The 17,474-nt window shown below is 41.7% G+C and overlaps 1 protein-coding gene across 1 annotated transcript; it reads right to left on the reverse strand.

Annotated features, from left to right (window-relative positions):
• Positions 1 to 1,058: 1,058 nt before the first annotated feature.
• On the reverse strand, positions 1,059 to 11,509 carry rbm7 (RNA binding motif protein 7). Its single transcript, XM_055660777.1, has 5 exons — positions 10,827 to 11,509; positions 9,878 to 10,040; positions 6,764 to 6,854; positions 6,013 to 6,079; positions 1,059 to 3,442 (listed from the first exon to the last, which is right to left on the reverse strand). Exons 1-5 carry the CDS (start codon positions 10,917 to 10,919, stop codon positions 3,026 to 3,028), a joined length of 831 nt encoding a protein of 276 aa, XP_055516752.1. The 5' UTR covers positions 10,920 to 11,509; the 3' UTR covers positions 1,059 to 3,025.
• Between the last annotated feature and the right edge of the window lie 5,965 nt (positions 11,510 to 17,474).

The following is a 17,474-nucleotide window of genomic DNA, read 5'->3' on the forward strand; positions in this document are numbered from 1 at the left end:
GCAGGGAAACGACATTCAGTCCATGTCATCTCTATTGACTAAGTTGCTCACCTGAGCTAGTTCCATTTTCTTGCATTTGGCACATCAATCTCAAACCTTTTCTGTCTATGTACTTACTTAAAAGCATTTGTAACTGTGACATTGTAACTACGTGTCTCTACCACTTTACCTGGCAACTAGAATCATGCTGCAACTCCCAGTTTGCCTCAAGCTGCCCATCGTTGTATGTAGTTGTAAGCTGTAATGCATTTGCATCTCTGTTCATAAACAAAAGTGATCAGCTCTTTGAATTACGAGATTCAGAGGCTTAGAGCCTGAAAAGTCCGACCCCATTTTATACGACTCGCTGGATTTTTAGTTTAGTTTAGAGATACAGCATGGAAACAGGCCCTTCGGTCCACCGAGTCCGCACCGACCAGTGATCCCCACACATTAACACTATCCCACAAGTGACAAGAGTTTGCTCCTGACCTCGGGTGCTGCCAGTGTGGATTTTGGACGTTGGCCCTGTGTCCATGCGAGTTTCTTGCCCTCCAGGTAGGTTAATTTGCTGCTGTAAATTAAGAGTGCGTACAGAGTGGATAAAAAGTGGGATAACATAGAACTGTGTGAACGGATGCTCAAAGGTGGTGTTGACTCGGTGATCCAAGCTGTATCTCTAAGTACCAAGCAATCCAAATGGCACCATCAACATCCCATCCAGGTCACTGAAATTCGACATTGCTCCATGCCAGTCTTTGTTAGTCACAGATTTGGAACAAAACTCTAAACTCAGGACCAGATTATGAATTTATAAAACCAAACTAGGTTCCAGGCACTCATCAGCCCGCGTAAAAAATAAAAAAAACTTGCCTAACGCAGCTCCTTTTAATTTTGCCCCTCCCGCCTTCAAGCTATCCCCTCTAATATTTGATGTTTCCATCCTGGGGTAAAAAGGTTCTATCTACCTTGTCTATGCCTCTCATTATTCTACATTTTATATATTTTACATGGCGAAGAGCAACTTTGAAATTTTGAAACAGAAAATAGATCACTAGACAATAAATTGCAGCAGAAAATTAATGTTGAATATATTTTTATCTGGTGCGTGAAGAATAGCAATTGACATGACAATACATCTTCAATGAAAAGTAGATTCCAAAGTTGTCAGAACTGAAATTCAGATCACAAACATATCATTCTATTAAAATATTGCACATTTAAAAAGTTGAAAATATAGCTGTACAACAGCTAATTAAAATAAGTTCAACTAGGTACAACTTTTCTTTGTATTTACAATTCTGCAATATTTTTCTGAGGTTACCTTCTTACATCATTCCAAAGAAAACAGGACAGTATTGAATAAACATTTATTTTAATACAAAAGCTGTTAGGATATAGAAGAGTAAAGCAGCCAACACTGCACTGGAAAAATTCTAGTCCTTTTGAAAACCTCAAGTTTTGCATTTCTCTCACCCATCCCCACCCTAAAGTTACATTAAAAAAATTTCAATTAAAAATTGCCTAATTTAGTTTATAAAACATTTTTCATTACTCCAAAAATACAAATTTGTTCTTCATATGCAGCTACAAATCGGTACAAAGCAAAGTTGAATAGTTTGGAGAGCCCAGTTTTACGAGGAAAACAAATTAGAATATTTAACTGGAAGCAGTTAAAAATATTGACTGCGGAACAAAAAAACAAATAAGCAATATAATTGGAAATCTGCGAACTCTACAATTATTCATTGTTACTAGAATTTACCTGCGCGAAAACTACTACTCACTCATCCCCACTCCAAACAGATTAAACAGCGTCCTTTTATATTCTCAATACATACTGATAAAACAATTAGATGATTTGGAAGAAAAACAGCAACCATAATACAAGAATAGATGCCACTCCATTGGATTAAGTATGGGGATCAATGCCTGGTATTAAATATTGTAAAAGAGAGTTGTAGACAAGTTGTAAAACAAAATTAGCAGTTACTTCTTTCCCGCATTCCAAACTGCTAAATTAGATTCAATTTAGGAGTGAGCCAACTTCCTATGCAGGCTCAGATACTATCAAATTCAAAATCTCCTTTATAATTCTAAGTCTTCGCTAGAGTTGATCCTTTAAAAGCAGGTTCTCTGCAATTATTCAATATCCAAACCATTATCCTATTCTGAAGTAATTTTTATTGCAGATTGATGGCAGCTTGGAGAATTCCAATCTATCAAACACTGGTCATTGTGCCAAGGAAAACCCCCTTGTGACACAAGAATTAATTACAAATACAGTGGAATTCAATTGTTTTGACTGGAAGTTCTAAGGTTCACGATAAGGACTGAACAGTTGCAGGCAGATCCTCCCTGCTGCCAGACTTTTAAAAAGATATCTACACACCATGATGTGCTGAGGTATATGTACAGGAGACAAGCAGAGCACCTGATACAGGTCAATTGTTAAAAGGATTGGGCACTGCTACTTATTTATTCAGAGGTTGGTCATTGCTCCCAAGATACATTAGAAGGTAAAATGGAAGATAATGCTGATTTATATAATCAATATAAAAAGTCCCGTTCTATTCTTTGCATTAGTAATCAAAACTATTGCTTTCACGTTACAATTACATTTCTACTCACATGCAAGATACAAATCATTTACAAGTTATTTGCTCTGTTGTACATAATACTTTCATTAAAACTGCAAAGATAATTCCATAACGGGCGCACCATGCACTGCAAAACCAGAATCACTTAATGAGAGGGTAGGGGGGGAGGGGGGGAAAGGTCAGAGATAATTTAAGCAAAATGCAATGTTATACAACTCTGTCACTCTCATCCCGAGCAATGTGCAGAACAAGTTTACAAGTACTACTGAAGCAGAAACTGGCACTGATGAAAAATTGATAATATGTAAACAGAAAGAGGAACTCAACTTGTACATATTAGAGAAAATAACTCATCTTTTTTTTTTTAAAACAATTTTGTTAAATTGCAATCAATTTCAAGAGAAAAATTGAATTGGTTAACTCCCACCATCCAACACTGTGTCAGTTTACTGCCGATTTCCTCGCCATCTCCCACCTCTGGAGACCTCTCTTTGAGCATTATATTCATGCTCCCAATTTCTGCTGTGATGAGAAGTTTGGTCTTGTCGGTACTCAGACTCACGGTTTCCCCGATAGTGCCAGTCGGGATTGTGATCTTGGAAGCGAGCCTCTCGTGGGTAATGACCGTTGTCAGACGGATAGGAACTATATGCTTGTTGCCTTTGGGTGCCGGATATTTTTTCTAAATTCCACGCTGTATGTGAATTTGGATTGGCCAAATTCTGAGGTGCCATTTGCGAGCTTGAAGGCATTCCTCGATTTGTTTGCTGCTGGTTGGAACGATTATTGGTGCTTGGCTGTTGCACAGAAGAACTGCAACTCTGTGGCCCTCCCCTGGCATGCTGCTGCCACATATTGTTTACCTGAAAGTAAAATTAAAATAGTTTAAAACATGCATGGTGCTCAATGAAATACAATAAACAGTAAAAGTGTAAAGAAGAGTCTCGACCCGAAACGTCACCCATTCCTTCCCTTCGGAATGCTGCCTGTCACGCAGAGTTACGCCAGCTTTTTTACAAGATAAGATAGACAATAGGTGCAGGAATAGGCCATTCGGCCCTTCGAGCCAGCACCGCCATTCAATGGGATCATGGCTGATCATCCCCAATCAGTACCCCATTCCTGCCTTCTCCCCCCTATCCCCTGACTCCGCTATTTTTAAGAGCCCCATGTAGCTCTCTCCTGAAAGCATCCCGAGAACCTGCCTCCACCGCCCTGTTAGGCAGAGAATTCCACAGACTTACCACTCTCTGTGAGAAAAAGTGTTTCCTCGTCTCTGTTCTAAATGGCTTACTCCTTATTCTTAAACTGTGGCCCCTAGTTCTGGACTCGCCCAACATCGGGAACATGTTTCCTGCCTCCAGCGTGTCCAAACCCTTAACAATCTTATATGTTTCAATGAGATCCCTTCTCATCTTTCTAAACTCCAGAGTGTACAAGCCCAGCTGCTCCATTCTCTCAGCATATGACAGTCCCGCCACCCCGGGAATTAACCTTGTAAACCTACGCTGCACTCCCTCAATAGCAAGAATGTCCATCCTCAAATTAGGGGACCAAAACTGCACACAATACTCCAGGTGTGGTCTCACTAGGGCTCTGTACAACTGCAGAAGGACCTCTTTGCTCCTATATTCGATTCCACGTGTTATAAAGGCCAACGTGCCATGCGCTTTCTTCACTGCCTGCTGTACCTGCATGCTTACTTTCATTAGACTGATGTACAAGGACCCGCGGATCCCGTTGTACTTCCCCTTTTCCCAACTTCACGCCATTTAGATAGTAATCTGCCTTCCGGTTTTTGCTACCAAAAATTTACAAAATACATTTATTTGTCATTGGTACAGTGAAATGTGTGGTCGCCATACAGCCATTCAAATAATAGAGCACAGAACACGATCGTTTTTAACACAGACATCCCCACAGCTGGATCAAAGTTTCACACTGTGAGAGAAGGCTCCAAAATTCAGTCATCCTCCTCCGTTGTCCTCCCATGGTCGGGGGGCTCACGAACCCCCCGCAGTCGCGGCTACAGGCAGCCCGATGTTCAGGCCCGCTTGCTGGGGTGATGGAAGTCCGATGTCGGGACTGGAGGACATCGTCAGCGGCTTGGGCATCTGAAAATTGCCACTTCCTACCAGAGTCCGCGGCTCCCGAAAGCCACAGGGTGGCGATTCAACGCTGGCGGCCCTCGGCAAAGGGCCACAGGTGTCCGTGATATTGAAGTCAGAGCCGCCCGCGCTGCAGACCACAGCTCCGACGTCGATGCAGCAGGCCCAACACTCCGGAGCTCCAAAACAGCGATCCCAGGTAAGGCATCGCCCGCTCTGCGGTGAATCCAGCGCCGTGCCACCGCTGAAGCTCCGGTACTGGCCGCTCCAATCCAGGTGGTAGGTCACGAGGGGGGGGGGGGGGGGGGCGAGGATGCGTCTTGGAGAAATAGTCGCGTCCTCGCCAGGAAGTGGTTTCCCCCTTACCCTACCTCCCTACCCCACATAAAAAAAGTTAAAGAAACATAGTTTTAAAACTAACTAAAAATAAAAAAGATAGAAAAACAAACAGACTGTAGGCAGAGGCTGCCTTCAGTGCAGCGCACCTAGTGGCATTTTTATGTCTATCTAAGGAAATTGAAATGCATCCCAGTGCCAATAGTGTGGCAAAGCAAGTAGAAAACAAAGGTCACACCACCAAATGCCAATGACCTGAGAGGCAAAGAATGATTGACTCAAACTGGATAAACATCCAAGGAGAAAGAGCAGAGGGGAGTTAACGATAGCCCTTTAAAAAAAAAAATTCCTGCACTCTGCAGAAAGAGCAGAGGGGAGAATTGAATAGCTCTTTAAAACAAACAGCACAGTAATGAAGGACAATATTGCCCTTTATCGGCACGATTCCGAATATAAAACCATTCTAATTAAATAGGGGCAAAAGAACTTCCCATTATATTCAGTATACAGCAGTGAGCTACTTCATTACTCTCTCGACAGATGCAGCAAATGACAGCATTTGTTACACATGCTATATTTCAATCACAAAATTAAAACTAAATAGTTTGGTATTCATCTCAGGCCTGCCAAGGCCCACGCAAAAGACCGTTGAATTCAGCTCACAAATTTGATTGCTATTAAAAGATAATCTGAAATTGAAGAAAACCACCAAATGCTTTCATCCCACAACTTGAATCCTTTTCAAATATCAATCAACATGCGCACTCACTTCTGCCCCAAACTTTACCACTTCAATAAGAAAACTGGATAAGAAGCACTGGAATTTGTTATTAGGACCGAGTATTCTTACTCTCATGTCCACCATCCCTGCCCACCAGATCATAATTTCCACCAGAGGGCCACTGACACCTCCTCATTAAAAATATATTTTGAAAATGAAGTTTATTGCAGGATCAAGACATACTTTTCCACAAACATGATTCACTCACCATGACCTGCCTTTGAAGATTATCAGGTGTAGAAAATGATCTCTGTACATTTTGTGGAGTTGCAAGTCTACCAAGGGGGAAGGAAAAAGAGAAACATGAATACAATGCAGAAAGTAACAGACATCTCAAAACAATGCAAGTTCATTCAGAGCAGTACAATTGTGCACACAGAATTTCATAAACTACTTTTATCAGCATTCTTCCTCTATTACCACTGAAACAATTAACATGCGTTTTTAACCAATAGCACTCTTCTAATCTCCATAGCAAATACACAAGCAAATTCCTGAAGTTAAATTATCCCTATTGCTATAATCAGAAAGTGAGAGCATATTTTCACCACAGAAATGTACAGTATGAAGTACATTTTGTATCAACCAAAGAATGAAAGTGAATTTTGGTGGATGAATTAACTTTATTAAAACAGAACTACAGATAGAACAGGTGAGAAAAAAAGTTTGAGGCCAACCTTAATGGGAGGTTTTTTTAAATTTATTTTTTTATTTTTATAAAGAGTCCAATGTCGGGACCAGATTTTGCCACAATTAACTATACTTTTGTATTGGGCACAATAGCATCTGTTATTAATTTTGGACTTGACACCCTAAAAAAACCCAAGACACTAATAAAATCTAATTTCTGATATCATTTAAGCCATTATAGAACCAATATTCACAATGGATTAACTGGTTTCATACTTAAATTATAGCAGCATGTAGAATAAAAATAGCAGAATCTCTAAAGTTTATACCGATTATTATTGAACTGGCTGGTCTGGTAGGGGCCAGGAGAAGCATTTGAATTCTGAAATTGGCTTCCTTCCCGAGATTCATGAGAACTACCTAGGATGAAAACAAAAAAGATTTGATTGAGATTCCAAGTACAAACACAATACAATTTAACATGCCCATGTTACATTGAAAAAACAATGACAATTCATGTCCCCCCCACACAAAACCAACATTTTTTTTACTATTTTTCATAATTTAGCAGCTCAAATTTCCATAATTGGCTACTGTAAATTGCCCCCGATGTAGCTGGGTGATAGAATCTGTGGAGATGATAAAAATGCAAAGAAAATAATAAAATTAATGATTAGTGCATCTGGATGGTTGATGATTTGTGCCAACTTGGTGGGCCGAACAATCTGTTTCTTTGCTGTATGACTCTATAATTCCTGAAAGATAAGCACCATCTATCTACATTTCAGGCAAAAGCCAAAAATCTAATTGTTTTTCAGGTTAGCAGTGACAGCAGTATTATTCCACATTTCAGCTGCATTTCTTATACCCATGATCTCTACCACGGAAAAAGGACAGAGGGAACAAAATCAACTGCAAATCCTCTCCCAGGGTCTCAAACGTGCCAACACTGGGCCAAAGTGCTGGAACTCCTTGCACAGTATTTTCACCAGATTCACTGCAGGGACTTTTTTCCTTAATGCCTAACAACATACTTTGCTTAACACTCAGAATGTGTTTCCATGAACAAGACCCCAGAGAATCTGTGCTAATTTATGGCCCAGACGCATTACTAAGAGTGTTGCAGGGCAGAAACTTGTCATGAACCCCTATCCTCCTCAATTAAATCAGACCAGCTACATGCATATTTGTCTATAAGAGGCAGAAGGCTGATATATTGTGGCAAATGATTAACCAAAGACTTTTAGTTATCAATGAGACACTAGTTGGATCAGTAGAATTCTACAGCACAGAAAGAGTCCTATCAGCTCACCACAGCCATGCTAACTGCGATCTCTGCCTAATCCCATTTACCTGAAATAGGTCAGTATCCTTCTATTACTATAGATTTAAGTGCCTATGTAAATGCCTTTTAAATGCTGTAATTGTATTCACATCTACCACCTTCTCTGGCAGTTCATTCCCCACAACCCAGTGTGCAAAATGTGTCGTTCAAGTTCAAGTGAGTTTATTGTCATGTGTCCCCTTGTATAGGACAATGAAATTCTTGCTTTGCTTCAGCACACAGAACATAGTAGGCAGATCTTTCTTTCATTTTGCACTCATGTTGTACACTTTTCTGCCCACGTGAACAAAAAGACAAATCTTACATGAAGAGCTCTAGAGTGTTAATTTATCATATGCACTGGGAACAGAAAAATGAAATTCTTACTTGCTGTTGCTGCTTTACAGGAACGTTAACACAACAACAATATTCTAATACTCCAACAAATCATCAGTAATAAGAGTAATAACCTGCAAAAGCCCTTCACTTTCATAAACTTCTGCAAAGTAATTCCTCAATTTCCTATATTCTAGCAAGTTAACCCAGCCTCTTCAATGTTTCATTATAACTACAGCCCTTCATTTCAGGTAATTCCTGGTGCATCTCATCTGCACTCTCTCTATTGCTGCATCATTCCTGTAGTTCGACGACCAGAACTGTCTACAATTTTCTAGGAAATTGGTGAGGCCCACTACACTAGGATAGAAATGTGCAGCTTCACTGTAGTCGGGTCCATAATATGCAAGTCATAGATCACCATGACCATCCACTCATCATCCCTCTTTCCACTATCTACACTACTACCGTCTCCACATCTATCTAATAAAACACACTGCACTTCCTCAGCAAGGCTCAGACCTATACCTCAGAGGGAGATACAGAGACACCACCACTCTTTCCTCCCTTCAAGTCACACAGATAAACTTCTCCTCTAAATATAATTTTGAGCATGATGAGAACCTTCACGATCTGTTCAATACAGCTAAGTGTGAAGTGTTGTATTCTCGGAAGTTAAGCAAGACTTGCACAGTAAATAGCAGGGCTCTGGTGAGTGTTGAAGGACAGAGAGGTGCAGGGTTACAAGCACACAGTTCCCTGAAAGATTTGACCCAATTAGGCTGGTTGTGAAGGCAGCGTTGGTAATACACTTAAAGAGTATTATGGAAAACTCTGGTCACCATTGGAGGAAGGATAACATGAGCTGCAAAGAGTGCAGAAAAGATTCATTAAAAAAGGGCTTGAGTTATAAAGAGACTGGGTCTTTTTTCATGGAGCGCAAGAGTCTGAGAGATGATAGAGGTATGCAAGATCATAAGGTGTATCAGGTGAATGGTTTGTCTTTTTCACCTATTACGAGAGTCTAAAACTAGACAGCAGAGTTTTAGGGTGAGAGGGGAAAGATTTTTTTTAAAAGGGCCCGAGGGTCTACTTTTTCCCCATCTGGTGGATATACAGGGCGAGCTACCAAATGAAGTGGTAGAAACAAGTACAAATATGCTTAAGACATTAGAGAGAGATATGCAAGTAGAACAGGATTAGAGGGATACGAGCCAAACACAGGCAGATAACACTGGTTCAGGTCGGCAACATGGGCCAAAGGTGGGATAAGTATATGTATGTGTGGACAGTACGTACAAACAAGGGGTGCCCCTCTGCTTCCCTTTGTACTGCCCTCCGGGAGATATAATGGGCTTCCATTCCATCAGTCTGCACATGAAATAGATCATCATTGTCGACTTTCAGCTTTCACATAACTTCAATGCGGCTCAATATACAGCTCAAGAAAAAGCATCACAACATTAGAAACTTGTAGGCTCAATACAGAGGTAGATATTTTCCAAATCAAGAAATACTAATGTGTCCTGAGGCAATGATTTTATACTAGCTCCGTTTTCCATTTAATTTCCAACACCCAGTCACAAATAAAAACCATTGTAATCTCGGGTACTACTTGCATCCTCCAATCAAGCATCCCAATCCCAGGCTTCTGTTTAATCTCTGCATTTATCAAAACCACTGCCTTAAAAATTGACTAGTTTCTCCAGAACATTTCGAATTGTTTATTGCATATCTCAGGTACCAAGCAAATATTTTGATTGACCATTATGTTAATTCTTACCTGATCTGAACTGGACTTTGATTGCCCTGCCATACAGCTGGATTCCATTCAGCAAATCCTTCCCGTAATGGACAGACTCCTCGTGCTTAAAATTCACGAACGCGAACAGTTTTGATTTCCCGTCTTTATCCCGAGGAATTTTTACCGCCAATAGCGGGCCAGCCTGGTAAACAGAAAATGAATCTGTCAATTGTACATTGTGAAACTGCGATTTATGGGATGCGAGGGCTGCCTCAGAGACCTGGGTTTATGTGTCGTGCGGTTTTGTAGGTAGATTGGCCTCTGTAAAATTGCCCCGTATGTGGAGGAAGTGATGAGAAGTGGGATAACAGAACTTGTTGTGCTGATTGGAGTGGACTCGATGGTGGGTCGAATGATCCGTTTCCATTTGTATCACTAAACAAGGGTTAAAGTAGAGTTTGAAATAAAGTGGTTAAAGCCTGTACAGCGATTTAATCTGCAGGAGCGAGAATAAAATCCCTCCTGGGAGCCTTTCGGAGTGTAAATAACCCAAATCCCGCCAGCAGGGCAACGACTCTGCGAGACGGCGTCTGCTTCTGATTAGATGGAAACTTTGCGGGAGTTTCGTTTAAACTGAGCGCCGGGCAAGTTCGCCGCAGCACGAGGGGGCGAAATATATCTGAAATCAAACAATTCGAGGGGGAGAAAAGGGACGAAGTCCACCGGAAAATATTACAATCAGCCCGTCCCAGGGTATCGGCACTTCGGGAGCACAAGGGACGTGGCCGGAGGAGGCAGGCCGGCGCCTGAGCAACAGGCCTCGATAGAAACAAAAAGCTGGAGTAACTCAGCGGGACAAGCAGTATCTCTGGAGAGAAGGAATGGGTGACGTTTCGGGTGGTGACCCTTCTTCAGACAGAGTCGGGGGAGAGGGGGTCGATAGAGGGGAGAGAAGGCCTCGATAGGCCGGCCGCCCGCCCTCCCTTACCTGGAGGAACAGCTCGAACAGGAGCTCCTCCGTCACTTTAATGTCCAGGTTCCCGATAAACAACGTCTTATTCGCATCGTCCGATACCCCCATGGTGGCTGCAGTCCCCTGCCCGCCCGGCACCCGAGGGTAAAACCAGCCCGTAAATCCGATTAAGGCGCCTTTTTAAAAGCCGCGTCTTCCCCTTCCTCAGGCCCCGCTTCCGCCCCGCTGGTTTCGTCACCCGGGCACACTTCCGCCCCGCAAGCCTCCATCTCAGACAACAAACTAAAGTCATTATAGGAAGGGAGCACAGTTTTTATATCTTCTGTGGTATATAAAGTAATGCTCTATGACCTACTTCACAACTTTTTTGATAGTGCATTTCCTAGTATTTAGAAACTGATATGGAATAGTAGTAGAAATAAGGATCTGCAGATGATGGTTTACAAAAAAAGACACAAAGTGTTGGAGTAGCTCAGGTGGTCAGGCAGCATCTCCGAACAAAAATGGATAGGTGACGTTTTGAGTCAGCACACCTACTTTAGACTGACATGCAACAAAATGAAGGTAGTTCGAAGAAGGGTCCCAACCCAAAACATCGCCTATCCAGGAACAAGAACCAATTTGTAAAATAGTTTCAAATTATTTTTATTTTCTAGTGGTGGAAATATTTCCCAACTACACTTCTACAATGGATAATACACGTGGTGATGGAGCCAAGTGAAAGATACCAGTAAAAAAAAAAAAAAAACAGGGAGTATATCAGTTAGAGGGAAGGTGATGAATAAAATCTGAAATTAACAAAAGAAAATAAACTATGAATTCTGCAAATGTGAAAATCAAAAAGCTAATTATCTGAAAGAGTTGAAGTCAATGTTTAGCCTACAAGATTGTAATGTAAAAGATAACGCAGTCATAAGACAAGGTATTATTCTTCTGTCTGGAAAATAACGAGAATGACAAATCCAAAGAATCAGATAGATTCAATGTCCAGTGCTTTAACAGACATAGGTGAGGATACTGCAGTTATACTTCTCTTTCAGCTTTACTTTTGTTGCGCTGACTAGGTAGCACACAACAAAAGCTTTTCACTGTACCTCGGTACGTGACAAACTAAACTAACTTAACCGCTCTGTTAGACTGGAATATTATACATAATACTATTCTTTAGGAAAGAGGGATAAAACTGAATTCTAACAGCGATATAGGTGACAGAGATGCAAAGAAACTAAGATATTAGGCATATTTGAAACAGTCAGACAGATTTTGTAAACAAAAACACACTTCAGTTTGCTGCTTTGCTGTATATTACATCCAATCATGAATGATGGTTGACATTTAGTCAACTAACCAGAAGAAACTCCCAAAACATCTCAATCCTCAACATAGCAGGGCTCACAGCAAGGCTGAATTATTCACAACCACGTTTCGGCAGAAGTGAACACCAGATGATTTATCTTGACTTCTTCCTGAGATTCCCATTATCACAGAAGCTGGCTTCCATTCACTCCAATATATATCACTGAAAGCACTCAATGCAGCAAAACATATGGGACCAGAGAATATCCCGAGTGCAGTACTAAAATTTACACTTAAAACCTAGCTGCGTCTCAAGCTAAGGTGTCATTGTACACTTACAACATTGGCATCCACCAGAGGTGGAAAAACTACCCAGCCATGACCTGTTCAGAAACTGCATGACAAATCCAATCCAGCTAATCGCCAACAACTCGGTCTACTCTCAATGATCAGTAACATGATGAAAGATTCCATAGACAATATTATCAAACACTTGCTCACCGATAACTCAAATTAGAGATTAACCAGCAGGTTTCACCAGACGATTGGGTTCCAGACCACATCACAGTCTTGGTTAAAATGTGGATCAAAGAACTGAATTGCAACGGTGACCTGAGAGTGAAAGTGAATCAACTTAACGTCTTTTAATCTAAATATGGACATCGAGCCCTGCTAAAGCTGAAGTCAATAGGATTCAAAGAAAAAAAAACATTCCAGTGGTTGAAAGTTTAAAAAAACACACACATAAAGGAAGGTAGACAAAAATGCTGGAGAAACTCAGTGGGTGAAGCAGTATCTATGGAGCGAAGGAATAGGTGATGTTTTGGGTCGAGACCTTTCTTCAGACTGAGGAAGATGATTTTGTTTGTGGGTCAAAATCCAATCCCTGAACATCATTATAGGAATTCTTCAGGGTGATTTCCCAGAGTCAACATCAATGCTTCTTCAATGACCCAACTACTACAGCCACAATTACCAAGCAATGACGATAGAGAATCTAATCAGCTAACCTTGACATTCAGCGTAGGAAGGAACTGTAGATGCTGGTTTACACCAAAGATAGACACAACATGTTAGAGTAACTCAAGGGGTCAGGTAGTATCACTGGAGAAAAGGAGTAAGTGACGTCTCAGGTTAAGACCCTTCTTCAGACCGAATCTGAATGATTGCAACCTGAAACATCACCTATTCCTTTTCTCCAGAGATGCTGCCTGACCTACTGAATTACTCCAGCATTTTGTATCAACCTTGACATTTTATTGCTCAACGATTGCCAAGTCCTTGACCATCAATATCCTGAGGATTCCCATTGACCATGAACTATACTAGAACAGCCAGATACTGTAACTACATGGTTGAGTGTCCCGAGGTGAATGATAATCCAAAGCTTTTCAACCATACACAATGCAAATGTGGGGAAATGATGGAATACTTCGCACTTGCCTGGATGAGTGCAGCACTAATAACCCTCAAGAGCTTGGCATCATTTAGCATGGCAACATACTTGATTGGCACTTTGTCCACCACCCTAAACATAATTTCCTTTCATCAACTACAAAATATACTGGCCCAGGTTACTCCAAGAGCACCACCTAAATACATGATCTCTACCACTGCATAAGGGTACAGAACCTGCCAAGTTATTTTCCAGGGTGTACACCATCTTCTAGGGGTTATGGGGCGAAGGCAGGGGAATGGAGTTGAGAGGGAAAGATAGATCAGTCATGATTGAATGGCGGCGTAGACTTGATGGGCCAAATGGCCTAATTCTGCTCCTAGAACTTATGAACTGATTTGGAAATATACATTACTAAACTAAGTGGGACCCGTTGGGTCCCATGTTCACACGGGAGGGCTGGTCCCCCAACACAATATTCCACCTCTCCACCAATTCCAATATTGGTGGACAATGGGGGGGGGGACTCAGTCTCTCAAGCCTGATGTGCGGGCAGCTCACTCACGGCTGGTGGGCCGGCAGTTGACTCACGGCTATTCCTTGAAATTCCATCAAGCCAGCAAATTCAAGTGCAGTTTTATACCACTTCAAGCAGGGTGCAAGGCCACCAAATTCAGGTGCAGTTTCCTACCACTTCAAGCAGGGTGCAAGGCCACCAAATTCAAGAGCAGTTTCCGACTACTTCCAGCAGGGCACAAGGCCACCGAATTCAAGTGCAGTTTCATACCACTTCAAGCAGGGTGCAAGGCCACCTAATTCAAGTGCAGTTTCATCCACTTTAAGAAGGGTGAAACCACCATAAAACCACACAAAACACCACACTCACAGTTCAGTAGACATTCAGTGTGTTCAGTTGATTCACAGCTCAGAGTCGTGACCCCTCCCTCCCCCATCACGCAGAGACTGAGCCACGCCCACACTTCTGGGTTTTATGATCCCTCCCTACACCCACCGGAAAAGGTGTGGCCTTCATGGCGTGATTGACAGGAGAAAGATTCTAACATTTTTTTAAAACACTAATAACACTATTATTTTTCATTGATGGGAATAATCCTCTGCACCTGATGAGCGGAGGGGGACTAAGATGGCCAAAAATCACAGCCGCAAGTGGTAGCATTTTATCTAAAATCAATATACATTGCAAACAGCAAGTTGTTAAGTTTAGACTTCCAACCATTTGCAGTGCGTTTACTTCACCCCAACCCCCACCAACCATTTGCAGTGCTTTTACTTCAACCCAACCCCCACCAACCATTTGCAGTGCTTTTACTTCAACCCAAACCCCACCAACCATTTGCAGTGCTTTTACTTCAACCCAACCTACACCAACCATTTGCAACCTCCACCAACCATTTTCATTTTCAAACCTCATTAAGGGCACTCAAGGTCAGTAAAACCACACACAGTTTAGTAGACATGTGTTCAGTGTTATTCACAGCTCAGACTGAGAGACGTGACCCTCTCACTTTCCCCCATCTTGCAGAGACTGACTGAGGCACAACATTTCCATATGTTATAGTCCCTCTCCCCCCTCCCCCACCCCACGAGCAGGGGCAGCAGACAGAATCTCGAATTTGTTTTAAACATTAATAACTCTTTTATTTTTCATTGATGGGAAAAATCTTCTTCTCCTGCGCAGTGGACGGGGACTCTGGGTACGATGGCCAAAAATCACAGCCATACGTGGCAGCGTTTTTCTAAAATCATGAAACAGAAAAACAGGGAGTGCTCAAGATCAGACTTTTAGTAATATAGATTGTCAATTCTTTGGTGTTACTGTTTATAAATCCTGAAATTCCTTTTTCAGTGGTACTGTGACAGTATCTTCACCACAAAGACTGCAGGTCAATATGGCAGCTCACCGCCTTCACAGGAGCAACAAGACAACAAACACAGATAAGACAAGCAATGTCTTGATCCTGGAAAATTAATGCAATTAAAATACTGGAATTTTACTGATGAGAGAACCAGCGATGTATAAAAAAAAGTCATGTCCAATGAACCAAAAGGCTTTTATTTTACAAGAGGTTTATAAATAGTAGACAACGGAACATTTATTTATTTAGGCTTCCAGTCAGTAGAGTTTGCCACAAGACAGAATAAGCAACACGAAAACTTGGAGAATTGAAGACAAGTTATTGATGTCTGAGATATTGACAGAAGCACAGTGGTGCATTTGGAAGAGCTGCTGCCTCACAGCGCCAGTGACCTGGACCTGCTAAGTTATCAGCCCTACATTCCATAGCCTGGTGAAAACAAGTTTCCAGATGCGTTTGCCTCTCGAAAACAAGTTTCCAGACGCGCCTGCCTCTCGAAAACAAGTTTCCAGATGCGTTTGTCTCTCAAAAACAAGTTTTCAGACGCATTATCTCCTCGCACCTGTGATCCTTGCCTGGGAACACAGTCTTCAAGGCCATTCTATGTGAAAGTGTAACGTTGGCAAACACAACATAACAGCAAAGGTTGGGTAGACCACCCACACCCCCTGCCAGTAGTAGCGCAGAAATGTTGCAGACAAGAGGGGCTTATAATTGTTTCAGGGGGGGGGGGGGGGGGGGGGGGGGGGCAGTGGCACGGTATGCTCTGATAAGAAATGCCATAACGATTGGTGTTGGGCGATTGGTGTTTCGGTGAGAGAAATCCAGCCTCGGAACATGTCGTGAACGAAACATCCTGTGCACTGATAAGTTTGGGAGTGTGTACAGGTTTACGTGAGTGTATGTAGAAACATCCTGCGGCGTGCTTTGCTGTATACTCGGGGTTTGCGAGCACGTTCGGGGATAATCGCGGATACATGAGTTTATGTGCCTCATTTAGTAGTGTAATAAATTACTAAGTAAATCAAAACTTATCTGAATCCAGTGATTTATCAAATACAACACCGTCTTTGAAAAGTCCATGCTTGGCCTAAAGATATGCAATTTCTCACTTTCTCACTCTGAGGCACTGGGTCCTGGCAACACTGGATTGATGAAGTAGGGGTCAGCCTGGCCTAGCACAATACCGTTGGCACCTTCCACTGCCACTCCATGCAGCTGCTTGCCCGCAGACTCCGTTCAATTCACTCACCCAGCTACTGTGGGGCCTAGCATTGCTGCCGCCACAATCACCAAGATCTACGACCACATATTACCATATTAGCTGATTACAGAACTTTAGGGGACTTAGCCGGAGCGTGGGAGACGGGTTTGTGGACCTTTCACAGTTGTCAATTTTCCCCTTCACCTTCCACCAGCGCTTTGTATGGCAATATTCAATTCAATTCAATTCAACTTTAATGTCATCGCACAAATACAAGTATCAGTACAACGAAATGCAGTTTTGCGTCAGTCCGTAGTAGTTGTACATAAAGAGAAAAAAAAACAAGAAAAAAATAGAAAGAGTAGGACTTGGATGAGCTACCCTAATTGATAGGACATTAATTGATAGCTGACTGGTGGCACCTCATAGTAATCAGTATTGTGCTCTCAAATATTCATTGCATTTATCGTCAACTTTGCATGACAGGACAATATTATGGTAAAGCAAAATATATTTTTTAAATGTATCCACATATCCAAGTTTGCTGATACCACAAAGCATCAAAGATATTAAAAATATAATTGATTTAAATTAGAACAGAAAATGTAGTACTCTTCGGATCGAGAATACAATACTAGAGCTATGCATAGTCCTGGCTCCATGTCCTGCTGCCCATTTGTATTGACACAGATATCTTCTGAACCTTGCTGGAACAATGAATGTCATGTTAAAAGTGATGCATGAACAGATTTCCGTCAACCAACTTTATTAAATTACTCACGATGTATATATACACCTGAATTTGATAACATGATTAAAATTAGAGGTCCTTTACAAAAATAAACTTGTTATTGGAAACATATTCATGATTTGCAGTTTGTTCCATATGT

This window comes from Leucoraja erinacea, chromosome 32 (genome assembly GCF_028641065.1).
Source record: "Leucoraja erinacea ecotype New England chromosome 32, Leri_hhj_1, whole genome shotgun sequence".
NCBI classification, from domain to species: Eukaryota; Metazoa; Chordata; class Chondrichthyes; order Rajiformes; family Rajidae; genus Leucoraja; species Leucoraja erinaceus.